This window comes from Microtus ochrogaster, chromosome 8 (genome assembly GCF_000317375.1).
Source record: "Microtus ochrogaster isolate Prairie Vole_2 chromosome 8, MicOch1.0, whole genome shotgun sequence".
NCBI lineage: Eukaryota > Metazoa > Chordata > Mammalia > Rodentia > Cricetidae > Microtus > Microtus ochrogaster.
In genome coordinates this window covers 40,988,246-41,003,604 of record NC_022015.1, presented here as the reverse complement: position 1 = coordinate 41,003,604, position 15,359 = coordinate 40,988,246, and the positions used below count along the sequence as shown (strand labels likewise).

Genomic DNA, 15,359 nt, shown 5'->3' with positions numbered 1-15,359 from the left:
GCCACCACCGCCTGGCTCCATGATGCTTCTCTAAATAGCCCTTTGGTTGAAGAGAGGGTTTGGGCACCTTAGCCTTCTCCAGGGCCCTAACTCGTACAGGCTTCCAGGTACACTGATGAACTAGTTTGTGTTCTTGTGAAGGCACCAGAAGGATAAGCAGGTGGGGAGCATTTTACATTTAAGGCATTATCCTTTGAGGTCCAACCAAATGAAGAATTCCTTTTTGAGGCAATGGGACTCAAGCTAGCAAACCTTGTGTGACCCTATTCCCTGACCCCTGGTGAAGAACCATAAGAGCTGAGGTCAGGTGAGCATCCCATGTGGTTCACTAAGCAACAACCCGTGATCTGGGGAGAAGGTCTGTGAAGGCTTGTCTGGTCTTTCTCATGCTCTGCTTCACCATGTCCAATCAATAATCCATCATGAACAATTATTGTCATTAGAATCCTGCATATTAGAGACAAAAGACTTAAACCTCGGGGCAGTGGAATTCTTAGTGTTTTATTTTTTATTAAAATTACATTTTATTTTGTGTGAATGTGCAAGTCATGGTACACATATGGAGGTTGAACTCAGGTTATTAGCTTTGAGTACAGTTGCTTTACCTATCAAGCCACCTCGCAGGACCTTAGTGTTGTTGTTATTGTAATCGGGAGGGGCGGAGTGCAAGTGCCTGCAGAGGCCAGAAGAGGGTGTTGGATCCTGACGGTTAGAGGTTCCTGAGGACCCCTTGATGTGAGTACTGAGAGCCAAATTCAGGCTCTCTGCAATAGCAGTCTGCCCTCTTAACTAGTGTCTCTCCAGGCCCATCCTTAGGGTTTTAAATTTGTAAAAAACAAAGGCAAACAACAGGATAAACTCCTGTGAGGATTCATGTGCCCTCATCCACATGACCCAGGAATTACAGGAAAAGGATGGTGTGTGGTGGTGCAACTGGGAGCCCAGGACACAGATGGAGCACTTGAAGCCAGCCTAGGCCATTTAACAATAATGCTTGTCTCAAAAATAAACAAGAGAAAAAAGGAAGAAAATGGAAGCAAAGGATGTTTGGTACAGCTCAGGTGGAGTCACTGCAAGAGAAAGTCCTCTTTCCAACCAACCACCGCCACCGCTGTAGAGCCTGGCAGGCTCACTGACTGCTCTTCCTGAAGAAACACCGAAAGGGGAAGAGAGTGCTGCAAGGAGGAGAACAGAGGGGTCTGAGACCGAGGAGGTTGCGTCCCTTCTCCCTGGTTCCCATTAGTGCTTCATTAACTGGGGCATTTTGCTCTGGGGAACCACAGAATGGAAATTCAAGTCTAAAACAGCATTTGAGAAGGTACCCAAATTAGATTATACCCGGAAGGGGGAAATAAAGAAAAAAGAATTGCAATAGGATGGTTGAACTCTAGATAGACAAAGATTGCTCAGTGTTCTTTCCAAAAAGGATTCTGAACATACACCTAGATTCAGAGGGGAGAGTTGGAAGCATTCTGAACTCAAATCATCTGAATGACCCAAGACAGACAGATGTTTCTGTTCAAGCAACATTTGTGAAACAGGCTTGTGAGGGCACCTCAGGGCGGAAAGAGCTTTACACATGGACAGAGAGCACACAGCCCAAGCTCAAAGTGACACCCTGTCTCAACAGGAAGAAACCTGGTGTGATGGTGCACATCTTTAATCTCAGCACTCTGCAGGCAGAGGCAGGAGGATCTCTTAGTTCAAGGACAGCATGGTCTACATAGTGAGTTGCATGCCAGTCAGGGTTACACAGTGAGACCTTGCCTCAAAAAAAAATATCAAAAAACCCACCCACCCAACCAACCAACCAACCAAAAAACCCAAAAAACCAAAAAGCCACCACATTCTTTTGAATTAGGGCCCTTGTTTTCTATTTCATTTCCACCATCTATCTTTGGTACAACTGAGAAATCTCAGTAAAGTCTCTACTCCTTCTCTAGTCTTTCCCTCCCCAAGACTCAATGAAGCAACTGGACCTAGAGACTCCTTTTTAGCTTAAAGGCAAAAAATAAAAAAAGTAAAAAATAAATAAAAATAAAAACAACAACAACCCTGTTTTACCTTAGAAACCCAAAGAAGCCACTGGATCCTGGTTCTTTGGGTGGTGGTGGGTTGCTATGTTGCAGGGGAGGGACAACCAGCTCTAGCAGGCTATGCTCCAACTTAGAATCTGTAAGGGAAACAGGCAGACAGAGAAGAGAGACTGGCCCAGAGGCTCCATGAACTGAAAGAACACAGGGCAGCCTCACACACCAAGATTTATTTAGAGCCAGGTGAAATGTTTGCTCTGACTTTTCCAATTTCATATCAGCTCAGTAAAATTCTGTTCTGTCCCTGTGCATTTTCAGTCAGCCTTGAGATATTTACACATCTCAAGTCTCAGCTGTCCGCCAGAGCTGACATGTTTCCACAAGGAACCACAACTTGTTCACATGCTTATCCCCTGCATCTGGCTAAATGCACCCCACTCCAAGTCCTTGTGCTGGGTAACAGATAAGAAAGCTGGAAGGGGGCTGGAGAGATGGCTCACAGGTTAAGAATGCTGATTGTTTTTCCAGAGCTCCTGAGTTCAATTCCCAGCAACCACATGGTGGCTCACAGCCATCTATAATGAGATCTGATGCCCTCTTCTGGCATGTAGGCAGACATGGAAACTAACACTGTATACATAATAAACAAACAAATAATTTTTTTTAAAAAGAAAGCTGGATTGGCATGCCTCATTGGCATTCACAGGCCTGGCAGAGCACCTGTCTATACCTTCACTCTTCTTGTTTTATGCAGCCCGGGTCAGCTATGCAGCGAAGCACTGGATTCTAGAATGGCAGGGGTGCACCTTGCCTGGTTTTGTAAGGCACTGGGGATTGTCTCCAGGGTTCTGTGCAAGTGAGGCGAGAATTTCACCAACTGAGCTTTGCACCTTCAGTCTTAATGCAGATGCCCCAGGGAAGAGGAGAAAGTACTTCCCAGAAACAATTCTTCAACCCCACAGAAGAGCAAACCACAGCTCTTCCAACTTCCCTTCGAGCCCTCTCAGTTAGTTAGGAAATGTTTTGGAATTGCTGGACTACTGAGTTCACTGTCAGAAGTAAGGGGAAGCTGGGCACGGTAGCTCGTGCCTATGATCTCAGCGAACAGAAGGCTCAAGAGTTAGAGGCCAGCCTGGGCTCTACCACAAGAGCCAGTCTCAAAGAACAAAACCACCCACCAAACAAGAACCCACCTAAACCACCTAAACCTACCCTGTTCCTGGACATCAGAGGCATCAAAAACTGGGGTATCTTGGTATTCTCGCTGGGTTTCTCCTTCCCTGTTCTGTTTAAAAAAGGGAAAAAAGGCTTGAGGGCTCTGTGGTGTAGCAGTTATCATGTCTGCTTTACACGCAGTAGGTCCTGGGTTTGAGCTCCAGGGAACAACAATAAGATCAACCTTTTGATAAGTAGCCTGCATAAAAATAAAAACCTGAGACCTAAACAATGCCAAGGATAAATTTTTTTTTTTTTTTTTGGTTTTTTGAGACAGGGTTTCTCTGTGGTTTTGGAGCCTGTCCTGGAACTAGCTCTGTAGACCAGGCTGGTCTCGAACTCACAAAGATCCGCCTGCCTCTGCCTCCCGAGTGCTGGGATTAAAGGCGTGCGCCTCCACCGCCCGGCCAAGGATAAAATATTAACTTCATCCTACAAGGTCTGAAATTGGGGGGGGGGCTACTGGCTTCTGATGGCCTGGCAGGTGCCTTCTGTAGGACTGCTCTTGTTCGCTCCAGCTTCCAACATAGTCCCTCTAAAATCATGTCTGCAGGAGCTCAGAACAAGCCGCCTGGGCTTGCCTCTCCATCCCTATTGCTGAGCAAATGTCATTCTGGAGACACGTACAGTTCATGGGCAAGATTATACTACAAGCCAGTATGATGAGGCTGCTCTACGAGTCTGTAATGCTATGATTGCAAAATGGGTGGTTGTTGTGAAGGAAGGTTCCGCAGCGGAAGTGACATTTGGATGGAGCTCTGATGGATGGATGGGATTTTGTCATAATTGGGGTGAGGAGCTGGTCAGGAAGAGCAGGGCTTTCCGGGCAGAGACATGATGAAAAGGGCACAGTGCCATTACTGAGTAAATACAATCAGCATAGCTACAGTCAGGCATGGTGGAAGCAGGACAGCTGAACAGCCAGTATAATACAGTGCGATCTTATATCTCTCCGTGTGTCACTGCTTGGTAGAAATTCCTTCATCTGTTGGTGAAATTCCTTCATGGTTCCAGGTCTGCATTTCCAGTAAACATTCTGAAGGTCAGAAACACAGGCATACATTTCTTGGGAATATCCGCCGACTGGCTCGTCCTCACCCAGCATAGCCTGTGCACCTGAGTGCACAGCAACACGTACGCTATTCAGGCTGTGCTTCTGGTGAAGAATTTGTACAGGGTGGCTGGAGAGGCAGAGTCGCAATAAGTCCCAAGGAAGTCATCTCTGATCCCAATTCTAAGCATAACTTTCAATTCAGAATGGAAGATCTCCCTGAGATGAGCTTCCTCATAAACACTTCAGATGGAGGTCTGCAGTGGGCAGGCCTAGGCTCATATTCCTATACAGAGCTAAAGGGAGGAAGAAAATCATTCTTACCCCCTAGACAGAAAGGAAGGATTTAGAAGGCCTAGGTCTAGTTTCATGAAAGCATGAAAGAATAATTCTTTTTTTTCCCTTGAGACAGGGTTTCTTTGTAGCTTTGGAGCCTGTTCTGGAACTTGTTCTGAAGACCAGGTTAGACTCGAACTCATGGAGATCCGCCTGTCTCTGTCTCCTGAGTGCTGGGATTAAAGGCGTGCGCCATCACCACCTGGCGAAAGGATAATTCCTATAAATTTAAGAAAACTATGATTTTGGACTTAAATCTTGCTGCAGAGATGACCAAAGAGAGCAGTATCCATGAGGGCTGGATATAAGGGGTCAGAGGGCAACAGTCAACTCAGAAGTAAGGAGACTGCTCTTACAAGGGGAGCTTCCCTTGAAGGCACAAGCTGTAAGGGAGGAAAGACAGCTGAGACTGTGGTACCACTGGAGACAGCCAGGGAGTGTCACACCTTGAATGGCACTAAATGTTAAGAGCCAGTTCTGCTTAGAAGTGGGGAACACACTGTGAGCAGTCTGGTCCACATCAGGGCCATTTATCTGTGCTCTCCTGTCTTTTAATCTTTTCGTAGTCTGGGTTTCTAGGTCTGGGACCTGAAAGACCAAAAAGAAAAGGTCTTCTCTTCTTTATTCTTCCCCAAACATCTCCTATGAGACAAGTGTTGTATTCTTCTAAGTTCAAATGTGTTTAGACATGTGCAACACACTCCCCTCCGCCTCTGTGCTGTATGTGATCCTGTACCCAAATTTCCCACAAAGGGGTGGGGTGCCAGGCACTGAACCAAGGGAGCAAATTCAATTTTTCCAGCTCAAGTGGCTTGCACTGAGAGTCTCTGTGATTACCTTAATTTAGGAGAAATCCTCTCCCTGGGAACAGAGTCTGTGAAGGAGGCTGTCTTTGGGTGTTGAGTCAAAATCAATAAACATGCTCCTTTTGCTCAGCTTTTCTCTAAGCCCAGAATCAGGTTGAAAAGGTAATTATGTTGAGTAAGAAGCTGTGGGTTCTGTTCTTGCGGGAGATGATGTGTCAAACTAAGAATAGGAAGGTACAGAGGATAGTGCGAGGGAAATGCTCCCATACAGCAATTATCTCGCTGTGTAGAGCTTTGTTCTCCAGAGCTTCATGTACCCTCTTATTCTTTCTCATTTCTCTTTCTGCCACTCCAAAGGCTGGGAGCACAGGAGACAGCTTTCTACCTAAACCTCATGGGCTGTGGGGTTGTGACACAAAACTGGAGCCCCATCTTCTAACCTTCTTCCCAGAGGCAGAAATCTAGATCCCAAGGGCATGGTCAAGTAACTGATAAACTCCTAGAATAAGCAGCCAGGTTTTATATGTGTGTTGGGTGTCCTAGCCTACAACATGTTAGCAAAATGGTGGACTGGAAATAAAATTCTTCATTACCTTTTTAATAATTAATTTTATTTCATGTGCACCGGTGTCAGATCTCCAGGAACTGGTGTTACAGACAGTTGTGAGCTGCCATGTGGGTGGTGGGATTTCAACCTGGGTCCTCTGAAGAGCAGCCAGTGCTCCCAATGCTGAGCCACTCTCCAGCCCCTTGCTTCATTTCTTCACTCAAAAATATTTTAGGTAAATTCCTGTGATCCTGGTGGACGTAAGGCCTATCACTGTCTAGCCCATGCTGCTCTGTCCAGTAAAAGTTCTGGGTGCACTGGCCTGCAGGCATGAAAAGCATCACACTCTTTCCTCCTGGCCTAAGTTCTTCAAAGGCCTCAACCTGCCCAGGAAACTCTTTCCTCATGCCGCTTTGTATCCACTAGGTACCCAGTGCTTCCTGTACACAGCACAGCTATCTTGTCTGTCTGGTCTGACATTCCTGGTGGCTTTAGAAGCTGACAGCCCAAGTACTTGGCACATGGGAGACACAGAATAGTGTCTTGAGTGAATGCACATGGTAGATCCTTGCTCCTTAACTGATTGTGCTGTGGGCCTGGGAAGGTGAAGGGGTGACTAATAGAGGAAAAAAACATGAAGCTTTGAAGACAACTATTGAAAAGGAGCTTTACAATGAGGAAGTAGTCAGTATATGAACATTAAAATGAAGGTACAAAAGGTACAAACCCATAAATCAATAAAATCAAACAAAATAAGATCATTGGGACAGCCAGGAGGTGGTGGTGCACACCTTTAATCCCAGGACTCAGGAGGCAGAGGCAGGCAGATCTCTGTGAGTTCCAGGTCAGCCTGGTCTACACAGTGAGCTCCAATATAGTGGAAGCTACAGAGAAACCCGGTTTCAAAAACAACACAAACAAACAAAAAAATCACTGGGACAGCCTGTTACTGTTCTAGAGGCTTTGCTCCTTTTTTGTTTGTTTGGTTTTTGTTTGTTTCTTTTTTCTGTTTTTTGAGACAGACAGGGTTTCTCTGTGTAGCTCTGGCTATCCTGGTACTTGCTCTGTAGACCAGGTTGGCCTCAAACTCATTGAGATCCACCTGCCTCTGCTTCCCAAGTGCTGGGATTAAAGGCATGCGCCACTACTGCCCAGCTGTTCTTACATTTTAATTGATTTACTTTATTTTAAATTATGTGTATGTGTGTGAATATGTACATGTAAGTGAAGTATCCACAGAAGACAGAGGCCTCTGTTGGCAGGAAAGATCCCTCTGGAGCAGTTGTGAGATACCTAACCTGAATGCTGGGAATTGAACTCATAACCTCTAAAGAGCAGTTTATGATATTAACCACTAACCCATATCTCTAGCCTTTTTAATTACTTTATGGGGGGGTAGGAACAGAGTCTATGTTGCCCTGGCTGTCCTTGAACCTAGTGATCTGTGTGCTAGAATTAAAGGCATGAGCACTCATGCCCTGGCCTAACAACATTTACAGTGTCTCTATGTAGATATACGGGTGAGAGGTGCCTGAAGGTGTGCTCGTGTCACGGCGTGCACACAGAAGCCAGAGCACCCTGGATGAGTCAGTTCCTCCTCCCACCATGTGGTCCTCAGGAGAGAGGGGAATGCGTTAGACTTGGCACAGGTGATTCTGCCAAATGAGCCATCTCACTGGCTATTTGTTTTTGGTTTTTATTAAAAAAATTGGGGCTGAGCCGGGCGGTGGTGGCGCACGCCTTTAATCCCAGCACTCGGGAGGCAGAGGCAGGCGGATCTCTGTGAGTTCGAGGCCAGCCTGGTCTACAAAGGGAGTTCCAGGACAGGCTCCAAAGACACAGAGAAACCCTGTCTCGAGAAACCAAAAAAAAAAAAAAAAAAAAAAAATTGGGGCTGGAGAGATGGCTCAGTTGTCAAGAGCTTTGCCTGCTCTTCCAAAGGTCCTGAGTTCAATTCCCAGCAACCACATGGTGGCTCACAACCATTTGTAATGAGATTTGACTGTATACATAATAAATAAATAAATTTTTTTAAAAAATTATTTATGTGTGTGTTTTAGTGCTTGCACATGTGTGAAGGTATCCACAGAAGCCAGAAAAGGGTGTTGGATCTCCTGGAGCTGGAGTTACGGGCAGTTGTGAGTTGTCCAACATGGATACTGGGAACTGAACTCGGGTCTTCTGTAAGAGCTGCAAATGCTCCTAAGGGCTGAGCCATCTCCCTCTGTTTATTTCTTTAAAGACTAGGTCTGGCCTGGAACTCTCTGTGTAGAACAGGAGGACTGTGAACTCAAGAGAATTCAGAACCTGTCAGACTCCTAAATGCCAAGATTAAAGGCATGTGCTACCATGTCTAGCTTTCTCCATTTTTTTCTACAAAATAATTTAAAATTTATTCTTTCACAACTCCATAAATGTAAAATAAATAATATATTTAGATCATCTTTACTCCCCACTCCACTCTCTTACCCTCCTTCCTCTTGTTCTGTAGCCTTTCGTCCCAGCACATCCCCTTCCTCCTGCCATGTTTTTCTTTCCCTAGAACCCACAACTTAATTAGGGTTGCTTGCATGTATATAGGTGTAGGATTATTTACTGGAGCATGGGCAGCTTACCAGTAGCTATATACCTGCATAAAACGATTCCCCTGTGTTCCAGCAGTTCATGAACTGCTGGCACCTTAGTTAGGGGCTGAGCGTCATGTGCCCTTCCCAGTCCATGAAGGAATGATGACTGGCTAGGTCTGGTCCAGGTTTTATTCGGAATCCACTGCTGCTGAGAGACTGAATGACTGACTAGTCAGGCCTGGACGACATCACTTCACGCCACCCTGTAGCTTCTATAGCTTCCCTATCTTGTTTCTTTTTAGACAATGTCTCACTCCACAGACCCGTCTGACCTAAAACTTATAGTGGAGTCAGGCTGGCCTCAAACTTGTAGCCATCTCACTGTCTTGGCCCGAGCAGTGGACTTAAGGTGTGTGCTACTACTCCTTACCAACTTCTAGTGCCCATCTCATCTGCTAAAACTAGACCCACACCAGACTCAGACTCCAGTGTAGACTAAGGCAAAAGTTTTCTACAGTGAGGATTCTATATTGGATTTCACACTCATTCAATACAGACCTATTTTAAATTATAAAACACAAGCAGTTTTTAACTTGAGAAGACAATGTAAAAAGATCCATGGGTATGTGCATTATACAACCACTTTAGGGATAGACTGTGACAAGGACAGAATAGTTGGATGTCATTAAATCCAAGAATGAGTTTAGTCAGTTCAATCTGTAGCAAGGACCAAGCTGAGCATGTAACAGGAATCTCAGCCTCTAACAAAGGAGCCATCAAGAACCTCACAGCCTCCAACTTGATGCTTACCCTCTGGTTTTTCTTAAGGGGCTTCTGATTACTGAAGGCTTCACTAGAAGTCTCTATCTTGGCCCTGATGTGGGGGAGAAAAGCCCAGGAAATGTCATTGGCTATGGCAACATTACCACATTCAAGCAAATGTAGTCCAAATGAATATTTCAGCAAGTTGGCTATTTTTATACTACTCCTGGCTGGCAGGGAAAATTGCGTGGCAAAAATTTCTTTGGTTGCTTTAATTCACAATAGAATTCCAATTGGAGACATTTAAGGACATGTTTGAGAAACAAAAAATGTGATTAACAGAGGTATCCGACTATGAAATATTCAGTTGTGCATCAAAACCCAGGGGAGACTTGGGGCCTCATCGCTGTGGGAAAATTAGTTAAATAAAATCAAACCAAGACACCTCAGATATGCTCACATTCCACATGGCTTGTCACTGACACATCACCCGAACCCACAGGGTCAGCCCCTTCCTAGTTCATATTCACTATGTCTATATCTAAGGGCCTTAGGCCCTAGGAGACCTTGGCACAAAAGCACCGTTGGGCTGGGGAGCAAACCATGTCGTGGACTATTCCAGGTGGCTTCTCTCTGAGATTCCAAGAATGACTAAATTGTCTTATTGACTAATTCTTCCTTTGACAGAGGATCAAAAGTACACAAGTAGCCTCTACAACAGCACCTTCTGCGTGCTGGGATACGCTCAGCATTCCCCCTAACAACTCATGCACTATGTTTTTTCTTTTAAGACAAGATCTCACTAGCATCCTTGGCTGGCCTCTTGTAGTGAGTGATTCTACTGCTTCTGCTTCCTGAAGGCTGTGTTTACAAGTGTGCACCACCACATGCACAGTATATCGCATACATTTTACCCAGTTGCTCATGGGATAAAACAGAATTCTATTTTATTTGTTCGAATTCTTTCGAAGTTTTTTGTATGTGCATGTTTATGTATTAACAGTGCTGTTAATACATACACATGTACACTCGTGTGGAGGGTGAAACACAACCTCCAGTGCTCTTTCCCAAGTTTGTTCATTTTTTGTTTGAGACTGGGTCTTTTATTGGCCTAGAGCTTGCCCAGTAGGCTAGGTTGACCAGTCAGTGAGCCATAAGTCCACCTGCCTGCATCCTTCCAGCACCTCAGTTATAAACCTGTGCCACCATGCCTAGCAGCCCCCGTGGGCTCTGCTGATTATTCAGGTCCTCAAGCTTGCATGGTAAATACTTTAGCCACCACGCTATCTCTTCAGCCTCCTTCTGTTTTTATATAATAGTCTAAGACTTCCTAAGTTTTGTGCCTTCCACAACATAATGCCATTATTTATTCATTGACTATGTTGAGTTTAGATTTATAGAGCTATGTTTCCTCTTAGCCTTTGTTTGTGTTTTCTTCTTGTCCTCTTTTTTTCATTTTTTTTTTTGAGATAGCGTTTCTGTGTGTAACAGCTCTGTCTATCCTAGAACTCAATTTGTAGACCAGATTGGCTTTGAACTCACAGAGATCCACTTGCCTCTAACTCCTGAGTGCTGGAGTTAAAGGGGGTGCCACCACTGCCTGGCCTGTTTTGATGTCAAGGCCTCACACTTGATAAGCGAGCACTCCTCCAAGCTACAGTCCAGTTCAGCCTCCATTTTGATAAACAGAACAATCTTACATTGATGAGAGACTGTTCAAATTAAATAGAAAATATAAACTTATTCCCTTTCATCAGTTTGCCCTGGGATGGACAAGGTACTGAAGAGCCCTGCAAATCAAGCAACTGCCCACGGCAAATCAACAATAGCAATAGGTGGCAAAGCCTCTCTATACCACTAACCTGTATGGTCTTGGTCTGCTAGGGGAGTTGGGCTCCTCCACAAGTTTTCGTTTCCGCATTGTGGTTTCTTCTGCTTTCTTCTCAGCTAGGACCTTCAGGAAGGAAATCAGACTCCCGTGAACCCACATTTTTCTAGAGTGGCTCATGGTTTAGGAAGGCCCAACACAGAGGACTGCCAACCAAAGGCAATTTGTAATACCTCTACTTCAACAAGACATTCTGCCAGAGATATAGCCTCTGAAATCTAGATGGAGACATGGTCTCATATTTACAGTTGGGATGGGATCTGAGCAGCAATTGAGGGACAAAGGCAGAAGAGACAAGAGCATCACTTTTGAGGCAAGAAAGGCATTTTATATAGAAGTTCAATATTGCTGGGCATGGTGGTACACAACCTTAATCCCAGCACTCAGGAGGCATGTGGATCTCTGAGTCTACAGAGCAAGTTCCAGGACAGTCTGGACTGCTACACAGAAACTCTATCTCAAACAAACAAATTAGCTGGGCGGTGGTGGCGCACGCCTTTAATCCCAGCACTTGGGAGGCAAAGGCAGGAGGATCTCTGTGAGTTTGAGGTCTACAAGAGCTAGTTTCTGGACAGGCTCAAAGCTACAGAGAAGGGGCTAGAGAAATGGCTCAGAGGTTAAGAGCACTGACTGCTCTTCCAGAGGATCTGGGTTCAATTCCCAGCACCCACATGGCAGCTCACAACTGTCTGAAAATCCAGTTCCAGGGGATCTGACACCTTCACACCAATGCACATAAAATAAAGATAAATAAATCATAAAAATTAAAAAAAAAGCTACAGAGAAACCCTGTCTTGAAAAACAAACAAACAAAAAAATAAAGAACAAACTTACCAACTCAAGAGGGCTATCATCTGTTGGTTTTCCTACAATGGAAATTTGAACATCATAATGGATCAAGACTGTCTTACCTGGGTTTCTGAACTTTATTTCTGGGAAATGAATTGAGACAAAACTTCTGCTTGTTCCCTTTCCTCTTCTGCCTGGAACCATTTTCCCTGCATAGTGTCTTGAGATTCTGTCCTACCCTCCAGAACAACTGCCACCTTTAAACTGAAGTGGAGTTGGTTTACCATACTTCATAGTATGCTCTTCAAAAGAGGACGTGTTTTACTACCTGACAAACTGGGTTGTTCTCCATCTAATTCCCTTGAGACAGTATCTCTCACTGAATCACAAACTCAGCTTTTCTGATAGGCTGGCCAGCCAGTGAGCTCCCAGGATCTGTCAGTTTCTATCAACCCTGCCAAGGTCAGGGTTACAGGTAAGTGTGGCCTTGGGCAATGCGGATTCAAATTGAGGCTCTGGTGCTTAAGTAACAAACATATCCAATCCACTGAATCATCTCTTCAGCCTCCTTTTGTACTTTTAAAATTAAACTAGCAGGTATTTATTTGCTTTTTAGTAAAATAACCATATATCTCTTGGAGATTAATAACTGGGAAATAGTGTTAAGATATCAGAGGCCTGGCATGGCTTTTAATCACCTTACTCAGGAGGCAGAGCAGGTGGATCATTGTGAGTTCGAGGCCAGCCTAGTCTATATACTGAGCTTCAGGGCAGCCAGGGCTACATAGTGAGACCCTGGATCAGAAACAAAAACAAAGTGTTTGCATAGGTTTCTCTCACTGAGCTATTACTCTCCAACCAGACTATGTATTCCCATCCACCAATACTTAATACATACAACCCCTGAAATTAGTGTCTCTTCACCATTTAATGAAAGAGACGCAGGGAGATTAAATAATTTATCATAGTGCCTAAGCCAGGGTATTGAGCCAAGTTTGGAGGAAATGCTTCAGAGCTCTGTTCTGTCAGTTAGAGCCTGGTGGGACAGACAGCTACACAGCACTCAGCTCATCCTCCTGCCTATTCCCTCTTCTACCACTCATTCTCATCACTACTTACCTGTAGGCATATTTCCAGTAAACCATTTCATCTCGACATACAGAGTGAAAACAAATGGGTAGGGAGTCAAGATGATGTCTCTGTGTTTAAACTTCAGGTGGGAAACTCTCTCCCACTTGCTTTTATCTGAGGATGGTGCTAAGGAAACGAGAAAGGGGGACAGCATGTGTTCCTGGTAACGATTTGAAGGCTGAGGCTCTAGCTCTCCTTTCTCTGGTCTCACTGCTTCCACTGAAATCTATGCTGTGACTTGTAGCTCACTAGCAGCTGGGAAAAGCCAGATGTGATGTTGCATGCCTCCAATCACAATACTCAGGAGCCCGAGGCAGGAGGATTGCTGTGAATTCCATGCTACCCTTGACAATATACTGAGTAGTAGGCCAGTCATGGTTAACTACCTCAAAAACCCAAATGTCAGGCATGGTGTTTTACATAGTGATTTCAAGGCCAGCCTGTGTTCCATGAGATAGGGCCTATCTTAAACACTAACTCACTTTTCTGGGGAAAAATAAGACACCAGGAAAGAAAGGATATAGGGAAATACAGTGAAGTGTTCTGTAACAAAGGGCTGCAGGCTGTCCATGTTTGCCAAGACTGCACGGATAGAATCCTGAAAAAGATACTTAAAGTTATTTTAATACTGTTGAAGCTCAGCTAATCTTTCCATTTATATCTTCTACTCTTTTTAAAACATATGCTGTTTGTTGTTGCTCCTTTTTTTTTTGTTTTTTTTTTTGAGGCAGGGTCTTACTGTGTAGCACTCACTGGCCTGCAACTCACTATGTAGACAAGGCTAGCCTCAAACTCACAGAGATCTACCACTATAGAGATCAGCCACTATACCCAGATTTATATTATTTTTTAATTAAAAATGTTAAGAGATTGATTGTGGTATCAAAACAAAGAAACAAACAAAAATGGTTTAGAGAGATGGGGCTAGACAGATGGCTCAGTGGTAAGAGCATTTGCTACTCTTCCTCAGGACCCAGTTTCAGTCCTCAGCACCCACGTGGTGGCTCACAACCATCTGTTTTTACTCCAGTTCCAGGGGCTTCACCACCTCTTCTGGCCTCTATAGTTACCAGGTACTCACAGTGAACAGATAACACATGCAGGCAAAACACTTTTTATGGGTGCTGAGGATCTGAACTTCAGGTCTGCATGCTTTTGTGGTAGGTACCTTTCCAGCCTCTAGAGCTGATATTTTTTTTTAAAGTAAAGCTTTTTTCAAAATATTTATTTATTCATTATGGATACAATATTCTGTGTGTATGCCCACAGGCCAGAAGAGGGCACCAGACCTCATTACAGATGGTTGTGAGCCACCATGTGGTTGCTGGGAATTGAACTCAGGACCTTTGGAAGAGCAAACAATGCTCTTAACCACTGAGCCATCTCTCCAGCCCCCTAGAGCTGATATTTTGAATCATTAGGCTACACTAATTCTCTCTCTCTCTCTTTTTTTTGGTTTTTCGAGACAGGATTTCTATGTGGCTTTGGAGCCTGTCCTGGAACTAGCTCTGTAGACCAGGCTGTACACTAATTCTCAATTAATATTTTCTAAAGGAATAAAAGAGAATGATAACGTTGTCCCTGAAACTAATAAGAAATGAGAGAAAACAAGTAGAGCAAGAGAGATGGCTCAGTGGCAAAGAGCACAGGCTTCTAGATGACCCTGGTTTGATTTGCAGCACTCACGTGGCTGCTCACAACCTGTAACTCTAGTTCCAAGGGATGCAACACCCTCTCTGCCACTGCAAACACTGGGCACATGGGTGTTGCACAGACATGCATGCAGTCAAAACATCCACACACATAAAATAAATAAATACAATTTGTAACAATGAAATAAAACATATAAAACATGTTTTGCTGCTAGATATGGTGGCACATACCCACAGCACTTAGGAGGCTAAGGCAGAAGGAGGACTATGAATTCATGGTTAATCTAGGCTTTATAGTGAGGACTTGCCTCAAAAAATTTTTTTTTAAAATACTATGGATCTGCCAGTGCATCCCAGCACTTGGGAGGCTGAAGCAGGCAGATCTCTGTGAGTTTGAGGCCAGCCTGGTCTAGAGAGCCAGTTTCAGGACAGCTAGGACTGTTACACAGAGAAACCCTGTCTCGAATACTAAAACAAAAACAACAACAAGACCGGGCGTTGGTGGCGCACGCCTTTAATCCCAGCACTCGGGAGGCAGAGGCAGGCGGATCTCTGTGAGTTCGAGACCAGCCTGGTCTACAG

The 15,359-nt window shown here is 44.5% G+C and overlaps 1 protein-coding gene across 1 annotated transcript in view; it reads right to left on the bottom strand.

The window, feature by feature from the left end:
* Window positions 1-527: 527 nt before the first annotated feature.
* Window positions 528-15,359, bottom strand: part of Majin (membrane anchored junction protein) — an 18,577-nt gene continuing 3,745 nt past the window's right edge. Inside the window, exons 3-10 of the mRNA XM_005351791.3 lie at window positions 13,648-13,723; window positions 13,114-13,239; window positions 12,040-12,071; window positions 11,180-11,271; window positions 9,366-9,429; window positions 3,246-3,318; window positions 2,065-2,173; window positions 528-1,175 (exon numbers count right to left, since the gene is read on the bottom strand). Of these exons, the coding sequence (XP_005351848.1) occupies window positions 1,130-1,175; window positions 2,065-2,173; window positions 3,246-3,318; window positions 9,366-9,429; window positions 11,180-11,271; window positions 12,040-12,071; window positions 13,114-13,239; window positions 13,648-13,723 (618 nt within the window). The 3' untranslated portion in view covers window positions 528-1,129. The remainder of the gene's footprint in view (window positions 1,176-2,064; window positions 2,174-3,245; window positions 3,319-9,365; window positions 9,430-11,179; window positions 11,272-12,039; window positions 12,072-13,113; window positions 13,240-13,647; window positions 13,724-15,359) is intronic.